At 44.5% G+C, this 18754-nt stretch overlaps 1 protein-coding gene across 1 annotated transcript in view; it reads left to right on the plus strand.

Annotated features, from left to right (window-relative positions):
• ASAH2 (N-acylsphingosine amidohydrolase 2) overlaps positions 1-18754 on the plus strand; it is a 66087-nt gene that overhangs the window by 30686 nt on the left and 16647 nt on the right. The window contains 7 exon segments of the mRNA XM_069101668.1: positions 1969-2094; positions 5922-6008; positions 10471-10575; positions 12396-12477; positions 13829-13944; positions 15019-15113; positions 17466-17505. Of these exon segments, the coding sequence (XP_068957769.1) occupies positions 1969-2094; positions 5922-6008; positions 10471-10575; positions 12396-12477; positions 13829-13944; positions 15019-15113; positions 17466-17505 (651 nt within the window).

Genomic DNA, 18754 nt, shown 5'->3' on the forward strand with positions numbered 1-18754 from the left:
AACACCTAAGCCCAGAGAGGGCTGGTGAATTGCTGGGGGCCACACAGCTAGCTAGCAGTAGAGTATGCTTGAAACATAGAACTCTAGATCTGGACTGACAGTGCTGGGAGCCTAGCCAGCATGAGAACCCACTGTGGTTTGCACTACCAGTTTCGGGGATGGATCCCATCATCACATTTCCCTCAATTTCACTGTAGAAACAGTGGTTTCTACTTGTAATAATCTCCACCTGAGTGGAATGGGGGGGCGGGACTTCTCTAGCTCTGCCAGGGCCAGCTTTGGCTCCCATGGCTCAAGGTAAGGGGTTCAGCAGACTGAGGGCTATCAAAGGGTGGGTGTAGGCATGAATGGGAATGAGGGTCCTATGAGCTCAGTGGATAAGAAACTGTAGGGGCAGGCAAGAAGTTCTGCTTGTTACACCCTTGGAATTCTTCTTGGTTCCAGGCTGGGTCCAAGTGAAATGTTCTTTGTCTTCTCCCCGGGGCCAGTCCCTAAGGGGAGGTCTGCCTGACTCCAAGTCCAGAGTGCTGCCCCCTACACAGACTGCCTCTCTAGAAACTGCTTATTGTCACCATCATCCACCCCATCCCCAACCCCATCATCATCATCATCATCAAAGTCAACATAAGATCATAGGACCATAGATTTAGAGCTAGACTCATTTAGATGAGTCAGTTGAGTCCCAGAGAGGCAGCCAGCCTGCGTATGGCCATTTAAATCATCTGTAAGCCCAGTTAGGATTTGAATTCGGATTAAAAAAAACCCTCCCATTTTTACATTCTTCACCCTTCCCTCCACTGTTTTACCCTCCACTCCAACATCCACTATAAGTAGATGAGTCTAAGATCATTCAAATCTACTAATTCTGTTACATGGGTACTTCTTCGTGCTTACTTTTTTTCTCCTCGAAATAGAGGACAGAAGAAAAAAGTCTTAACTGAGAATGAGGGAGCGCAAACATCAGCCTTGAATTACCTGTTTAGACTGAGCTTTGTAGCAGATATGTGTGTGCTTGTGTGTGTGGATTTGTTAGAAGCCTAGAACAATTTGTTTCTAAAAGGCAAGTGGGTATCCTGATTTCCAGGAGAAATCAGCAGACACAGGGCTGCCTCCTCTGTTCTTTCTTTCTTCCCAGAGTTTAGCACATACCCGTGTTTCCCCGATAATAAGACCTATCCCAAAAATAAGCCCTCCCCTTACTGTGTAAGATTCCTCTAAAATAAGCCCTCCCCCGAAAATAAGCCCTATTGAGATTGCTACTGTAGTGAAGGTGATCCCCTGCGCTACACGCTACATTACAGTACCCTCTGTATGCACCGTCCCCCCCCCAGTGAAACGCACGCCGCGCTCCGAGCTGCATCCAATCAGAGCTGCAGCAGTGAGCGCGTCATCCTGTTCTTCCCCAGTGATTTGCTTATTGAATAAAGGTACATTTTTTTGTTCACATTTACCTGTTTATTAAAATTGCTGTCAATGTTCATTAAAATAAGCCCTCTCCTGAAAATAAGCCCTCTGGTGTTTTTCTGTCCAAAAAAATTAATAAGACAGTGTCTTATTATTGGGGAAACACAGTATGTTTGCTACATAGTAAACACTTAATAAGTTTTTCATTTGTTTAATTAATTAATTCATTCTTCCATTTGTCCAGTCATTCATCTTACATTTGCACCTGCTGTTAGTCTTCAGGGTTAAGAGATTTCTGTCTGACTCCTTAGATAAGTCTTCCACTTGGAAATGATGTATTTATGTTTCAGCCACAGTGTGACTGATGATGTTCACACTTCCTGCAGTGTGAGAATTTTCATATATTTGACTTTATCCAGAACCCTTCACCATCTCATCTTTTTATTGTTTGCAAATGGTTTGGAGAGGGGCGAGTGATAGAATCTGCTGTTTGCATGTTTAATGCATTTCCTCATATTGGAAATAAGGGATCATGAAAAAGTCAGTGGGCTTCTCTTCTGGCAGGGCTCATTTGTAGCTGCTTTTGCCTCCTCCAATCTTGGGGATGTGTCACCCAATATCCTGGGACCTCACTGCATCAACACTGGGGAGTCATGCGACAACTTCAACAGCTTTTGTCCAATTGGTGGGGTAAGTAGCAGACACAGTACAGCTCTTCAGTGCTCAGGTATTCATTTCAGCTGCATTCGTCAGCTTGTGTCACCATCAGAGAATGACCAACAGGGCTCCCTGATGTCCCCTCTGCTTCTCACTGGAATATTGCTCTCAAAATGAATCCTCAGTGGTCCAGTGGGTGAGATGATAATTTCCCCATATTCCTAATGGAATGCTTATACCATGAAAAACTCAAGGTGAAAGAGGTAGAGGGAAAAAACAGGGCAGCTAGGTGGCGAAGTGAGTAGAGAGCCTGCCCTGGTGTCAGGAGGACCCGAGTTTGAATCCAGCCTCAGACACTTAAAAACACACACACACACACACACACACACACACACACACACACAAACTTGGGCAAGTTACTTAACCCAAACTGCCCTCCAAAAAAGCAAAAAAAAAACAAAAAACAAAACCCTCACCTTTTTACAGAATCACCAAATAGCCAAGTATGAAGGGACCTCAAGGGCCATCCAGTCTAGCCAGCATCTAAAAAGGGATCCCTTCTTTATTATCCTGATGAATGGTCATCCAGCTTTTGATCAAGGGATCAGGCAAGGAGAGCGCACTACCATGGTTAGCCCATTACACTCTTGGACAGTAGTGGTGGTGGTTGTTATTTTTCCACGTGGCCAACATTTCTAATTTAAATAAATGTCTTTTTCATATATAAGCATGTTGGATTCCACCAAGTTTATTGGATTTTGGTGCTTAAAAAAGTAAATAAAAATAAACAAAACCCAATGAACAGCCTTGTATAGAACAATGAAATGACAAGCATGAGGGTAATCTATAGTTTTACTCTAGGATTGTTCTGTTTATCTATCTATCTATCTATCTATCTATCTATCTATCTATCTATCTATCTATCTATCTATCTATCTATCTATCTATCTATCCTCCTCCCTTTGGCTACATCAAGTATGACTTTCGATCATTAAAAACAAGCAAATTAGAAAAAAATACATTCCTTTACTTTTCCAAGCCCCTCAGTGGCACCGTCATTCACTGTGGTTGCTTCTCCTAACTTACATCAATGACACCACCTCTCAAGTCTCCTTGAATGAGGAGTTCGTCTTGGCCACCCGGGAGAATTTCCAGGCAAAGTCACTGTGCTTCTTTAAGCTCCATTTTGAAAAGTTGCAGGACCACGCTGTCTTGTTCCACTTTGTTCTTTGTTCTGGAAATGTTGGCTGCTCCAATCTCTTGGGATGCTGTCATTTTCTTTTGTCCACTTGGGTGACTCGGTCCCTTCCCCCTCTTCTCCTCTCCTTCCACTCCTGCTATTCTTTCCAGATTCTTGTTTAGGGGAATTTTCTACAAGTGAGTTTTGTAACTTATTTGGAAAACTTTCCTCTAGCTCCTGCCTGCATTTAACATCAGCAGGCACACATTCATAGTTTTCTGGTAGAACTGACCAGACTCCACAGTAAAGGAGAGGAAAGGAATCATCTGTATCTATCTTGGTATTACTGCCCAGGCCTCCTTTGTATTCAGGGATGGCGGACTTAGGAAAGACTGTAGCCATTTCACAAACCTGTGGGCTTGCACATTGGCCACTACCTCTGGCCGCTGGAGATCCTTGCAGGTTTCATTCTAGCTCGTGCCTGGGCCTTATAGCCCTGGCCATCCAATGGTCCCTGTCCCATAATGCCATTCATTGAAGAATCTCAGAATCTGATAGTTTTAACAGAGAAGGTATTTTTTTCCCTAACGAGGTAAGGTGTGCTCTGGCTCCCTCTTCTAATGCTAGGCCTCGCTTCTTAGGTTTGTAGGAAACCCTGAGGAGTTTTGTGGGTATCCCTTCTCTACTGCCATCAGCTTCAGGGTTCACTGGCTGAATTCTCCCAATGGCCTATGATTCCACTCCCATTTAACTGCTGAACATAGCTTTTATAAAGAGAAACTTACTTCAAAGATAAGACAAGAACAAATATACAAACGTAAGCCTTTGGGGACCCACTTTCCCCTATACTGTCTCAGTGTCTAGGGAGACTAGGATCTACTTAGCTCAGTCCCTATTTAGCAATAGTTCTATCAAACTTACAGACAAAGATGGCATTTCTGCTACATCTTTCTTTGTTCCCATTGGGCAGCAACCATTGGGCTGGGGACCTGACTGTCACCTCCAAAGGTCTCTTCTTTCTCCTCTGGGCATTGATACTTCACTGACTGGACTCAGACTCTGGAACTTGGGAATGTCAAGGAACCCTATGGACCTTTTGAAACTAGTGGGGTGGAAAAGGCTCCATTCCCTTCACAGAGAGCAGAAAAGAACAAATTCAGAGGCCCCTTTTTGTGGCCTCAGAAGGAAGCATGACCTCTTTCCTGCAATATGCTCTCTCACCAGTGCTGTGGACAAAGGGGGCCCCCTACCAGAAATCGCCTAGCCAAAAGGACTGAGTCAGGAAAGGCACGGTGAAAGCCACCTGCCTTGGCAGCCAGTCAAGGAGCGCGTCCCTCACCGCATGGGTGGCAGAGCAGAATTAGTTACAGAATTTCTGCATATGCTTCACAGGCATTCTCCTTGTTCATCTCTGTGCTTTTCCTGGAAGCAGACTCCCCAGCTTGTCCACATGGAGAGAGTATTTCACCTGAGCGAGAGATGATGGGGTCTGCATGTGTGCCAGGCCCCAGTCACATCGACTTCAGGTCTAAATCTGCCTCTTGGCCAGCTCTACCTGTTACCCCTGGTTTTGTCTTTGGGGACCAGGCAGAAGACACCTAAGCCCCTTTCCATTTCACAATATTTCAAGTACTTAAAGGGAGCCGTGCGTCTTCTCTCCTCCAGGCTAAATAAACATCCAGTTAGCATGGCAGGGACTCAAGACCCTTCCCCACCCTTGTCGAGCTCCCCTGGCCGCTTTCCAGTTTGTCAATATTCCCCCTAACCTGGGATGAAACGTCCCGAGCAGGGTGAGGGACAGCTCCATGATCACGTCTTCCCACATGGACGTGTTGTGTTGCTTCTCTCGCTGCTGCCTGAGACAGCCTTCCTTTCTTCCTCTGCTTTTGTTGGCTGCACTTGGGGGCCCGTGGATTTTTTTATTTCTGGAGCTCTTCCCACCTTCCTGAATCATTTTCAGTTGTTCCTCCAGGGTTCTTTTGCTTGCTCCCTGCTTGCGCTTATTCCCTCAATTCATTTTTCTCTCCTTCCTGCTATCACTAGCATTTTTAGCGCTGTGTCAAATGACAGTGAAGGACATGAACATCTTGCCTTTGTCCCTGACCTTTGAGGTCCCTCTTCACACTGACATGCTGCGGGATGAGGCCTGGTTCCAGTTCTAGCTCTGACACTTACTGATCTTTTCTGAAAAATAATGAGTCTGAAATAGACTCCACCTAAGGTCCCTTTCTGCTTCTAAATTCCAGGATTCTGCATTTTTCTACTAAAACTCGGATTCTATGTTTAAGAGAAATTGGGGGAGAGATGACTTTTTGGTCTTAGTGCTTTGAATGAATGAGTGGAAGACTTTTATTAGGCACTTCTTTGTGCTGGAGAAGAAAGGGCCTGTGTGCTCAGGGAGATGAAACCTTAAGGAAGCAGTGTCTAGGAAAGGGAAGTCCAAAGGCAGAGGGTTGGTATGCAGAGACACCAGGCCTGGCCACTTGATTATGGTTCTCAGAGAGAGGCAAAGGTGGTTGTGGGCCTTGGGGGACATATGTGGCCATTGGCCCCCTGGGATCGCCAGGGTCAGGGAGCTTTTTGATCAGGCTCAAGTGGCCTCTTCTGCTCTATAATATTGATGCCCTTAAGAGATTCCTCGAATTTCAACCAGCCTGGGTTTTGTTTGGTTTCCTCCTAGTCTGACATGTGCATGGCTGCTGGTCCTGGAGAGGATATGTTTGACAGTACTCGGATCATAGGACACACCATTTATGAGAAAGCCAAGGTAAGCGGCGATCAGACCCTGTCCTCTCGTACACGGCCTCGGTGCCAGCTGAGCAGTGACCCAGGCAGTTGTGTGACTTCATCCCACACACCAGAGCTCAGCGATGACAAGAAGGCCAAGAGTTTTCAGATCTGCTAGAGAAGCTAGGAGAGGAGAGAATGTACCAGATATGACGGTAGCGCTGAGAGACTGCCGCCAGAGCAGTCTTCCCTCCAGACCTCTTGCTTTTCACCTTCTGCTCTGTGTACACTGACCACGTGAGTTCTGGAATCACAATGATCAGGCTGGGTCTCAGAAGGTCTGTCAGGCCTCCCAGCTGTGACTTCCCAGATTCTGGGCCACATCTCCCCTTTATATGAGTCCTCCCCCAATGGAAGGTAAACACCTTGATACATGACACGGACTGAGGCCTTTATCTCTGTATCCCCAGTGCTCAGCGCAGTGCCTGGACCATAGGTAGGCACTGGGCAAGTGCTTCTTCACTCACTAATTCTTTTAGGATTCAGAACACCTTAGAACCAAGTAGAAGGGCAAAGATATTACCGGTTATTGTCTAAAACTAAGTATATATTATAGGCTTCAAGATACATTATCAGATGAGAAAAGGCCCAGTAGCAAGAATTCTTCCTGGGAATTCAGGAGGCTTGGGTCCAAATCTGTGTTAATTTGGGAAGGTCATGAGCCCTCCTTGGGCCTCAGTGCCCCATTTGTAAAACGAGATTCCTGGATTACTTGATTCCTAAGGTCTGTTCCATGGCATGGTAAGAAGTCAAGCAGAATTTGGAGTCAGAGATTTGGCTTTGGGTTCTGACTCTGCTACTTCTTCCCTCTGTGCCCTTGGGTAAGAGGTGGTCCCCAAGGACCTTCCAGCTCTGACCTAATGATTCTGTGTGCCAGAACAGGGCAGGACAATCCCGGATGATTACTAGGTGTCTCTTTGTGACCCAAGAAGCAACTATGCTTTTTATGCTTTTCTAAGATAGATAAGTAGAAGGCCCTTTCTCTAGGAATCTAGTTCATAGTATTTTCTGACTTGGCAAACATTTTAATTTATTTTCAGGGAATTTTAACCCCTCCCATCTGATCGCAGAAATAGAAAAAAAGGACAGTTACATTTCTTTCCAGGAACAGGAATTTCTCCTTGATCCTTGCTCTCCCTGCTCTCATTCATTCCTGAGCTAATCATTTTTATCAGTTCTTCAAAATGGGAATTAATAATAATATTCCTGCCTTTTTTCGATTCTTGGGGGAGTTTTAAAGATCAAGTGTGCCCAGATGCTTGTAATGATGTCCTGGGAACAATCATTCTTTATGTATAAGGGATGCTGAGGGTCACAAGCTTTGTGATCTGTAATCTGTGAATTATTATCCCTGACTGAGGAGAAGGCAGAGTGGTCTTGGCAGTGTATGTTCCTAGCACAGATAAGTATGCCTCTTGCTGTCTCGTTCACAGCCATGTCATGGGTTTAAAGACACTTCTGAGCGGCACTGGCAGGAATGCTGGGCTCAGGGTCAAGAAGGCCTGGGTACATGTCCTGCCTCTAACACTTCCTAGCAATGGACCCTGGACATGTTAACCTTTCAGAGCCTCAGTGGGATAGTAGACAGAGCCCTGGCTTTTCAGTCAGAGGAACTAGGATCAATTCCTAGCTCAGCCACTCTTTGTGACCTTGGGTGTGTCCATTAATCTTGACAAGTCTCAGTTTCGTCCTCTTTAAAATGGGCTAGATGCACATGTATAACCAATATCAGATTGTTTGCCATCTTGGGGAGCGGGGAGGGGAGGGAGAAAATTTGGAGCTCAAAATCTTTCAAAAAATGAATGTTGAAAATTATCTTTATATATAATTGGAAAAAATAAAGTGCTTTTAAATAAAAAATGGACTAGATTCTAGCAAACAGATAGTCAGTTTCCTCATTTGGAAAAAGGGGACAATATCACCTGCAGCACTTGGCCTATAGGGCTGTTGGGAGACCCAGAGGAGATAATGAACATGAAAGCCTTAAAGTGCTCTAGAAAGGTCAATAATTACTGTTAATGAACCTATGCTTTAATGAGTGAGGATACCTCCTTCGAAACACAGACTGCAACTTCCCCATTGCATGTTTCCAATGATCTATAGAGGCCTTTCTCCTGAATCAAAGTAAAACAGGGCTTTATCAGGCATCAGGACCACTCAGGAGATAGACCAAGAGAAAGCCAGGGGGTGCCCACTCAGAGTCATAATACAATTTTGGTGTTGGAGTCAGAGGGCTTGGATCTGAGTTCAAGCATTGCCACTTATTACTTGTGTGATCTTGGGCAAATCACTGAACATCTCTGGGCCTCAGTTTCCTTCTTTGAAGATAGGACGAGGTGACCTAATTAGCCAGACTAATTATTTAAAATAAGAAGCAACCAGATGCACCTGAGCCCCTCGAATAATTTATTTCATTTTCCAGTCCACTGAATTGGTCTTAATGACTTAACTCTTCTATTGATTTCACATGAAAAATCACAAAGTTGATGCCTCAGGCACCAAAATTCCTAGCTAAAACTCTGTGGTTTTGCCACGTGGAAAGAGTGAGTATTCTCTCTGTCCTTGGCTAACACCATGAGGGCTGAGCTCTCGCTCACTTAGGTCACCCCTACTGTGGGTTCAAAGCCTCTGTCTCTGCTGGGTCCCAGCTCTTTCTAGAGAGCACTCCCTAAACCCTGGGGAAGCAATGCCTTTCGGGGCTCTGTTTCCCCTCAGGCTCCTGCTCCTCCTTCCTTGTGGTGGTTCCTCACAAGATTGTAGGAAAAAAGGATCATGAACCTGGAGCTGAGAAAGATCTCCAAAGCCATCCAGGCCACCTCCCTCCTTTTACACAGGAGGTAATTGAGGCTGATGAAAGTCTCTCACCATGAGACTTGCCCAGGGTCACAGGGTAGTGAGCTTCATGAATGGGTTTGGAACTCATGTCCTCTGATTCTGGAACTAGTGCTCTTTCCTTGTGTCGTGTGAGCTAATGAGATCAGTAACGAGCTAAAGCATGTATTAGATGCTTTACTAGGCTTTATTATTTATTAGGCACTCAGTGTTTTTTAGACACTTTTAATATATGTACATCATGTGATCTAATGAGAGGTAGCTAAAGCATTTATCAGACACTTATTAGCGCTTATTAGACACTTTATTAGGCTGTATTATTTATTAGGCACTCAGCATTTCTTAGACATTTAACACATCATGTGATCCTGGGGGATAGGTAGCTAGTTGAAGCACTTATTAGACGCTTTATTAGACTGTATTATTTATTAGGCACTTAATAACATTTCTTAGACACTTAATATGTACACGTCAAGTGATCTAATGAGATAGGTAGCTAGTTAAAGCATTTATTAGACACTTAATATATGCTATGCAACGACTAAGCCCTGGGGATACAAATACAGGCAAATAAGACAATCCTTGCCCTTAGGAAGCTTCCGGCCTGAGTGGGGAAGACAACATACAAGGGGTAGCTGGAAAGGGAGAGGGGGATGCCCGTGGAGGGTAAAGACAAGGCTGCATAGAGGCCTGTGCCTAGGCACAATGGGCAGAGCTCCCCTATCAGATTCAGGGGTATTGGGGTGGAGTTTGTAATAATTATAACCCAGGCCTTATAATACTTTAAGGTTTTACAAAATGTCTCCTTCCAGCAGCTCTATGTAGCAGGTCATGCAGAGAGGCATTATCATCATCAAACCTTAAAATGGAGAAACTGAGGCTGGCTCAGCAAGGTTAAGAGACTTGCCAGCAGTCTTATATGGACACAGACACAGATACAGACACACACAGACACAGACATACACACACACAGATAGACACAGACAGACATAGACACAGACAGACAGACAGACAGACAGACACACACACACACACACACACACACATGCACACAGAGAGCTGTTAAGTGTCAAACTCAGGTCTACTCCGAAACTCAAGCCCAGCTTTCTTTCTACTAGGCCTCTTCTCCTAAGGAATGACAATGTAGTCTGCAGTCCTGGGCTTCCAGCTTTGGGCCTCCCAGACTTTAAGGGGACATGGGTTTGTGCTGACTGTCACCTGTCAAATGGGACTTCCTCTGGTCTTCTTTCCTTCATAGTCTTGGCTCAGTTTCCGTGCTCAGAGTGCTCACCTTCCTGGCCGCTGTCTTGTAAAGTACCTGGCTTTCTTCAAAGCTCAGCTGAGGCACCCACTGTCTCCTAAGCAAGGCCTTTCCTGATGCCACCATTGTTAATGCATTATGCCTGTTCAGTTGCTTTGTATAAAATGTGTCTTTATTTACCTGTGCCCAAGCTGTAGCACCTGCCTCCCTGCCCCAGTTTCTTAGAAGGAGCAGTTCTTTGCTTTGTAACCTCAGGGTCAATCACAGAGCCGGGCACCCAGGTGACTAATGCGTGATTGCTGAAGGCCCCCAACTCGATCTGCTTCCCTTACACACTTGTGTATTCCAGGAACTATATGCTGCAGCCTCCCAGGAGATCCTCGGCCCTCTGTCTGCAGCTCACCAGTGGGTCAACATGACGAATGTCACTGTGCAGCTCAATTACACACACACGGTGAGCGCCCCTTAGTTAGGCTGCTAAGCCAGTCCGCCTCCTCAGCGGACGGCAGGCGTCTCCCACCTGCTGAGTATGGCTGGCCCCGGCAGCCCCGTCCTGGGTCCTCTCCTCTTCTCTCTCTTGGTGACCTTATCAGCTCCCATGGGCTTAGCTATCATCTGTATACAGAATGTATGTATATGTATGCACATGTACAAAAAAAATACATATAAACGAACACACAGACACAGACTGTCCCTGTAAGAGACACATACGATACATAACACACACACAAATCATGCATGCATGTTCATGCGCAGCCATACATGTATATACAAGAGGTGTGTGTATGCATACATGTATAGATATGTAGGAGGCCTCTGTGTGTTGATATACATGTCTATGCACACACCTACATGCATAATTATGTAAGACTCACATACAGATCCATAGTGATCTAGTCTCCAGCTAGCCTTCTCTCCTCCCTCTTCCCCTCTCTCCTGAGTTCTTGGCTGATGTCTCCAGCCGCCTGCCAGGGGACTCTACCTGGTGCATCACGGCCATCTCAGCACACCCCCTTAGAGAGAGCTCACTGTCTTCCCCTCTAAACCCTCCTCTTCTCCAACACTCTCTGTTTCCACTGGAGCTCTTACTATCCTACCAACCGGTTGCTGTGTCTTGTCTATCTGACCTCCAATCCAATAAATCCAATCTAATTCCCATTTATTAACTGCGTTCAATGTAGCAGGCACTGTGCTAAGCGCTGGGGGTAAACAGAACAAAGAGAAAGCCCATTCTTGCCCTCCAGGAGCTCACACTCTAATGGGTGGGGGGGATGCTGCTCAAAAGGAAGCAGGAATGTGAGGTGGGCCCCTGGTGCAGGGGCATCCTGTCCAGTGGAGGGAAACCAGGAAGAGCAGCAAAGGCAAAGCAGAGAGAGCTGGGCAGCCGGGCTCTGCCCTCCATAAAGGAAGGCATTGGGAGGAGCTGGGCACATCACCTTCCGGCTCTCCAAGCAGAGGTGAGGCGAGGCTGAGGGAGGCAGCTCAATCCCAGCTGGCATTAGTGGCTTGGTGGTGGGATGGCAGGGGATGAGCTTCTCCTGGGAGGGGCTGGAACCAGGCCAAGCAAGGATGTAGAATGTCCCCTGTCCATCTTCACCATTCTTGTTCAGGCCCTGTAACAATCCAGAAAGCTCTCTGTTGGTCCTCCTGCCTCTGGGCCCCCTCCTCTGCAATGCATCTTCCATAAGAATTTCCCTAAGGCTCAGGTCTAACCAGTCACCTGCATGCTCCAAAATCGTGCCTGGCTCCTTATCACCTTCAGGATAAGACCCACTGTCCTCAGTTTAAAGTCCTCCAGAGTGGGACTTAGGCCAACTAGGATTTATGCATGTTATAGTATACACTACCCCTCTTCATTCCTCTTTTCCAGATAAACTGACCATCTTGTTCTACCCCACACTCCTGCCCATAACCCTTTGCATAGGCTCTCTTCCATGACCCATACTCCACAGCTTAGAATTTCTGCCTTCCATCAAGGGTCAGTTCAGCAGCCACATCTCAGGGTACCCTTCCCTGATTCTCCTGGTTATTAGTTTTCTCTCTCCCTTTTCCCTGCCCTTAAATGATCTATATTTATTTATTTGCACCCCCCTGAAGAATGTAAGCCCCCTGAGGGCAAGGACTGCCTTTTATTCTTGCTTTTGATTCCCTACACAGGACCTTGCACATAGTAAATGCTTAACCGATGTGTATTTAATTGAATCTAACTTTTGGAAATGAATTATTTATGCGACCAAACTTTGACTTCTTGTTTGTTGACAACCACTCATTTAGGCAAAAACCTGTAAACCTGCCCTTGGCCACAGCTTTGCAGCTGGTACCATTGATGGTGTTGGAGGCCTCAATTTTACACAAGGTGAGCATTTGGGCCCAGGTTGTAAAGCATCAATGATCGGACCAGAAAGGGTGGGTTGATTATGTCTGCAAGGATGTTTATGCTTTGTTATTAGTCATTTTAACCACCTTTCACATGACTTCTTTGGTCGCTCGATTGGTTCATAGGATTTAGAGTCGGCAGGGACCTGAGAGATCCCCCAACCAATCCTCACCCCATTTTTTACAGAGGAGGAAGCTGAGATGCAGAGAGGCTAGTGACTTACTCTGGGACACCCTGGTAGGGCATGGAAGAACCAGGGTCTAATCCAGGCCTTCTGACTCTAAATACAACATTCTTCCCACTAGCCTGTGGTTCTTCACTGGGCCAAAACCAAAGGACATTAAAATTCCTGTGTGAGGATGGCTGGGGCTGGGGATTTGTGCAGAGCTTGGACCTGTGGGACAACATATGTTCAAGAGGCTGGCAGACACGTGGGAGAGGGGAGCTGGCATGGTAGGAGGGACAGCTGGGTTCTTCTCCTGGCTTTGCCACTTCCTAACCGAGAGGCCCGAGAGGAACAGGATGGACAATCCTCAACCCTAACACCAAGTGTTTTGGGCTTCACCTTTCTCATCCATAAATTAGAAGAATGGATTACATGATAGCCAAGGTCCCTTTTGGCTCTGAAATAATATTATTCTAAGCTTATTTTTCTATGGTTTCGGGTCCGTATCTAAAACATATTCCAAATATAGTGTAGCCGCAAAAGACAAATGTAAAATAACCATAAACTAAACATCAAGTACACATACGTCCCAAAGCTGTTTCCCAGTCAGCTCCCCTGGGACGCTGGTTCTCCACAGTCTGGGCTCCCAGGACAGGAAAAAGGAAGAAGGTCCTTAGAGTCCTCCTGACCTTGTAAGGGCAGCTGAGCGCAGGCATGGAGCAGAAGCACATTCAGAAGAGAGAACTCTCACCTCTATTCTCATCGACCCCCAGAGAATCTCCCTGTTCTAGGTGAGAGGGGAAGAAAATGCTTATACTTGAGAGAATGTCAGGGACTAATGGGCAGGAGCTGTTTTGTGTTGTTTTTGGATCTCCAGCACTGACCTGGCACAATGTGGGGCTCATGGAAGGTGCTTAGTAAGTACGTGTTGATTGATTGACTAACTGACTGAATGCCAGAGTGAACTAGATCCATTGTTCATTAGGCAAAGTGGAGCCATTGGAAATTTTCCTTTGTTTTAAGCCCAGGAGCAGCATTATCAATCTACCCAGCGCGATCAGCCAAAAACAACATTAGGAAAGTGACAACTTCATCAGACAGGGGGCCGCAGGGGTGGAGGGGGAGATGCTCAAGGCATCTTTTTTACTGTGTGACTTCTCACAGGGGCAACTGAAGGAGACCCCTTTTGGGACAGCATTCGTGACCAGCTACTGGGAGAGCCATCCAACGAGACCAAGGAATGCCACAAGCCGAAGCCCATACTCCTCAGCACAGGCGAGGTGCTGGGAACGTTGATCCGCCCTTATTCATCTGTGGATTTTAGTGGGATCCACGATAAGCATCTATTAAAATACAGTCTTGTTTTCAAGAGTTTATACTGTCTTAGATATTTACTAGCTATGTGACCCTGGGCAAGTCTCTTAACCTCTGTTTGCCTCTGTTTTCTCTCCTGCAAAATGGAGATAATGCGGTTATACCTTCCTTATCGCGGCTTGCCAGTGGCGGTTTTGGTATATAGTGGTTTCCATAAGGAATTAAATGGGACTTTTGGGGGAGTGTTGCAGAAGCTGCAGATGACACACAAAGGCCAGCAGACAGCTGAGAACAAGTTTAGAAACTCAGAAATGCATAGAAATCCAGATCGAGGGGGCGCTGCGCCCCAGCCCCGGGATATGTAAGGGATAACTGTGGTAATACCTCCTGGGGCTGGTGTGAGGATGAAAGGAGATAGCTGCCTTTACAAACGCAGTGCCCTACAACCAGCCATTCCTATTCTGGAGACTGCGTTGGGAAGCTGGTGGACTCTCTGATTGTCTAAAGTTCACAATGGGGGGGGTGGAGGTGGAGGTGGGGGTGGGGGAGGGAGGGAACCCAGCCTTCTCCCCCACCTCCCCCTCTCCACGTTCCCTCTCAGGGGCTTAGCTGGCATTGCTCTCTCCTCTGTGCTGGCAGACTCACCAGTTATTCTGGGTTCCACACTGGCTTAAGATTTTATGGAAGATCCACAGGGTATGACGTGGTATTTGTTAGCTTAATGCCTTTGACTGAGTGATTTATTCAATAGACTTGTCCTCAGCTGATAAAGATATCAGGGCTGGAGTGTGTTATATGCTCTTTAAAGTGGGGGCGGGGTGGTTGATCTATACAATCGATCCCCACCTTTACACTGAACTTACCGGGGGGTGGGGGAGTGGGGGGGAGTGGGCAGATAAGGTAAGTTAGAAGCAGGATTTGGACCAAGTCTTCAACACAAGATCCACTATTCAGAAAGTGGTTGGAGGGAAGTATAGCTATCCATATAAGAAGAAGAAAAAATGAAAATCCTTGCTTCTTTTTTTTTTTTTATCCTGAAGATGTGGAGACCTCACCCCTGGCACCCTGAGATTGTTGACGTCCAGATCATCACTCTCGGATCCTTGGCAGTGGCAGCCATCCCTGGAGAGCTGACGTAGGGTCCTCCTTTTCTTCTCCCCTCCTTCTATTGACCCTGATTTAAATGTTAACGGAGTATATGTTATCCGTTGTTAGAGCCACTCTAGATGGGTAACAAAGGGTGCTCAGCTGGCCACTTCTGCTCTCTGCCAAGAGTCTGACTCTATTAGAATTAGCATCAAGGAGATTAAAAGAAGCAGATTAAAATTTCCCAAACTCCCAAGGCTCTGGATGCCCCTGGAGAATGCACATCTGACTTTTCTTGTTTAGTATTGACTGAAGAGAATGTCAGTGGAGATGCAGACCTCAGTCAGGCAGTGAGCACACGAATGTGGTTTAGGGGAGAAGGATAGATAATCTTCAAACCCTAATTTCAAGTACTAAGAAAAAAAACTTATCATGAATTGTATTGATGCTGCAATGAGAATATGTAATCTGTCCTTTGAGAAACCTGAAATAATGTTGCACAGTGTGCAGGCAGCCTCGTGGTGATAATTAGTAGTATTTTTTATAGGTCCTTGCTGTCTTCTGCATTAGAATGCTACATCACTGGGAGTAGGAATTGGTTCATTCTTTGTCATTGTTTTCACTGTGCGTAAGACAGTGCCTGGCATGTGGCTTATTGATCTGTTGATGATAGCACTTTAACCAGCCAGCATTATATACAGTGTGATAAATGAATTAGGCATTAAGAATGTTGAGAGTCCTTTGTCAATGACACTGGCACAGACTGTACCATCTCTCCTTGACTTAAGCTATTCTCGATCAATCATCAGGCAACTAGCATTAAACACTTATGTTCCAGTTTCTGAGCTAGGTGCTTACAAAAAAAAAAAAGCCAAAATAGTCTCTGCTCTCAAGAAACTTACATTACTTTTTTTTTCAAAAATTGAATTTTATTTTATTTTTAGTCTGAGTTCTCTCCTCTCTTCCCTCCCCCACTGAGAAGGCAAGAAAAATAAAACTCATTAATTTTTAAAAAGTTTATCATTAATGTCATTGTTATTTTATAAATTGTTCTCTTTCTTCAACTCACTTCACTTTGTATTGGTTCATACAAATCTTCCCACGTTTTTCTGAAACCATTCTGCTTGTCATTTCTCAGCATTCCATCATATTCATATGCTATAACTGGTTTGGGACAGCTAGGTGGCTCCATAGTGCATAGAGCACTAGGCCTGGAGTCAGGAAGATTAATCTTCATGAGTTCAAATCTGATCTCAGACACTTAACAGCTGGGCAACCCTGGGCAAGTCACTTCACCCTGTTTGCCTCAGTTTCCTCATCTGTAAAATGAACTGGAGAAGGAAATGGCAAACCACTCCAGAATCATTGCCAAGGAAACCCCAAATGAGGTCATGAAGAGTTAGACACAAGTGAAATGACTGAAAGACAAATAACTTGTTAGTCATTCTTCAATTAATGGGCGCCCCCTCAATTTTTAAATCCTTGCCACCACAAAAAGAAATGCTATAAATATTTTTGTACATATGAGTTATTTCATTCTTCTTTAATCTCTTTGGTATATAGACATAGTAGTAATGGTTCAGGAGACCTAGATTGCTGGGTCAAAGGGTATACACAGTTGAATAGTTTTTTGGGCATAGTTCCAAATTGCTTTTAGGGTGGTTGGAGTGGTTCATAGCTCCAGCGAAGGCGTATAAAAGGACTGATTTTTCCATCATCTTTCCAGCATTTGCTCTTTTACTTTTGTGTCAATTTAGCTAATCTTGTGTGTGGGGTTGTATATCATAGTTGTTTTTATTTGTATTTCTCTAATTATTAGAGATTTAGGGCATTTTAAAAATATTTCTATTAATAGCTTGGATTTCTTTCTCTGAAAACTATCTATTCATGTCCTTTGACCATTTATCAATTTAGAATGGCTCTTTTTTTTTTTATAAATTTGATTCAGTTCTCTATATAAATCTTAGAAATTATATCATATCTTAGAAATGGGTCCTTTATCAGTGTAACTTGCTGCAAAGATCCCCCCATTTCCTACTTCTCTTCTAATTTTAGCTGCATTAATTTTGTTTGTGTCATCAAAATCATCCATTTGTAAATCAAAATTATCCATTTATCAAGAAACTTACATTTTAATGGGAGAAGTCTGTGTGTGTACCTACATATTCCAACACATATAATATAAATACAGAGGAGATTGAAGGACGCCTTAGTAGGGAAGGCATCAGCAGTAGTAAAGAAAGACAGTAATTCATAGCATCATCTTTAATGTAGGGGTGAGGAAAGGGAGGTTTTTGGATGTTAAAACTGTTGAAACAGGTCAATGTTGAGGCCCATTTTTGTACTTTTCAGTTCTTAAAATACCTTCCTTTAATTTCAAACATCTCTTTTCATGGCTCAGGACAATGTCTGGAAGGCGACTTCGGGAGGCTATTCAAAAAGTAAGTGAAAAGCTAAACTCCTTGGCATTTTCATCATTGTCTCCAGTGATAAAGAATTCCAGATCTCTCTACTTTGGTGCCTCTCTTATGATCTTGCTTAACATCATGGGAGACCCTACCTCTCTTATTTTTATTTTTTTTGCTTTTTGGAGAGGGGAAGGCAGGGCAATTGGGGTTAAGTGACTTGCCCAAGGTCACACGGCTGGTAAGTTTTAAGTGTCTGAGGTCACATTTGAACTCAGGTCCTCCTGACTCCAGGGCCGATGCTCTATTCACTGCACCACCTGGTTGCTCCAACCCTACCTCTCTTAAGAGTGCTAGTTAGCAGTAAATGTTAAGGAGAAATAAAAACTAGGAAATTGAAGACATAATGAAAATTTTTAACAGGTCTTCATTAGCATTGACTGCTCTTTAATTTTGTAATTCTGCACAAATGATTGTGATTTGGAATTCTCTTGGGGAAGGAATAGATTTCAAGCTATCTGTGACTAGGAAGTAGTCACTGAGAGGTTCAATGACATATCCAAGGTCTCAAAGTTAGTAAGCATTGGAGGTAGGAAGCCCTATTTAAGAGAATGAGACTGACATTTTTTCCTTAAATAAAACCCCTATAATTTATGCATTAAAAAAGGGATTCATTGTGGTATAGTGGAAAGACCAGTGTATTTGGGATGTCCATTTTGTGTAATTTTCTGTTCTATAGTCTGACTGAAAATAGCTAAATAATTCATCTCACTTTGTTAGGGTTGTTTATGGGGAAAGAAAAGCATACCTTAAATTAGGCTGTGGGCTCCTCAAGATCGGGGTCTGACTTCTGACTTTCTTTGCACTCTCAATCCTTAGCATGGTATCTGGCACATAGTAGGTGCTTGATAAATAAATGCTTATTGAGTGAATTGCCTTACAATGCTGTAGAAATGTTAGCCATGACTATAACTGCTTTGTTTCAGAGAAAATTTAAGAAAATCTTAACCTTAAATAGTTAGAAGCTTAATTGTGGTAGCTCAAAAGAGATGTGCAAATTTAGAGAATGCACCCCAAATGTTCCCATGGATTATTTGTGCCCAACCTGTGCTAGAGCCTTCCGAGCTTGCACTAGTCTGATCAGTCACAGTGGGACACACTGTACCTTGACTCCAACATAATGATGTCATTCTAGTCCTCTTTGAGCATGAAAGACAACAACCAACCGACCAGATATGAGATGATTTTTTTAAATAAAATTTTTATTTAAAAAATTGATGAATTG

This window comes from Petaurus breviceps, unplaced genomic scaffold (genome assembly GCF_028583685.1).
Source record: "Petaurus breviceps papuanus isolate PSGF00001 unplaced genomic scaffold, PetGlider_PUasm1.0 490, whole genome shotgun sequence".
NCBI classification, from domain to species: domain Eukaryota; kingdom Metazoa; phylum Chordata; class Mammalia; order Diprotodontia; family Petauridae; genus Petaurus; species Petaurus breviceps.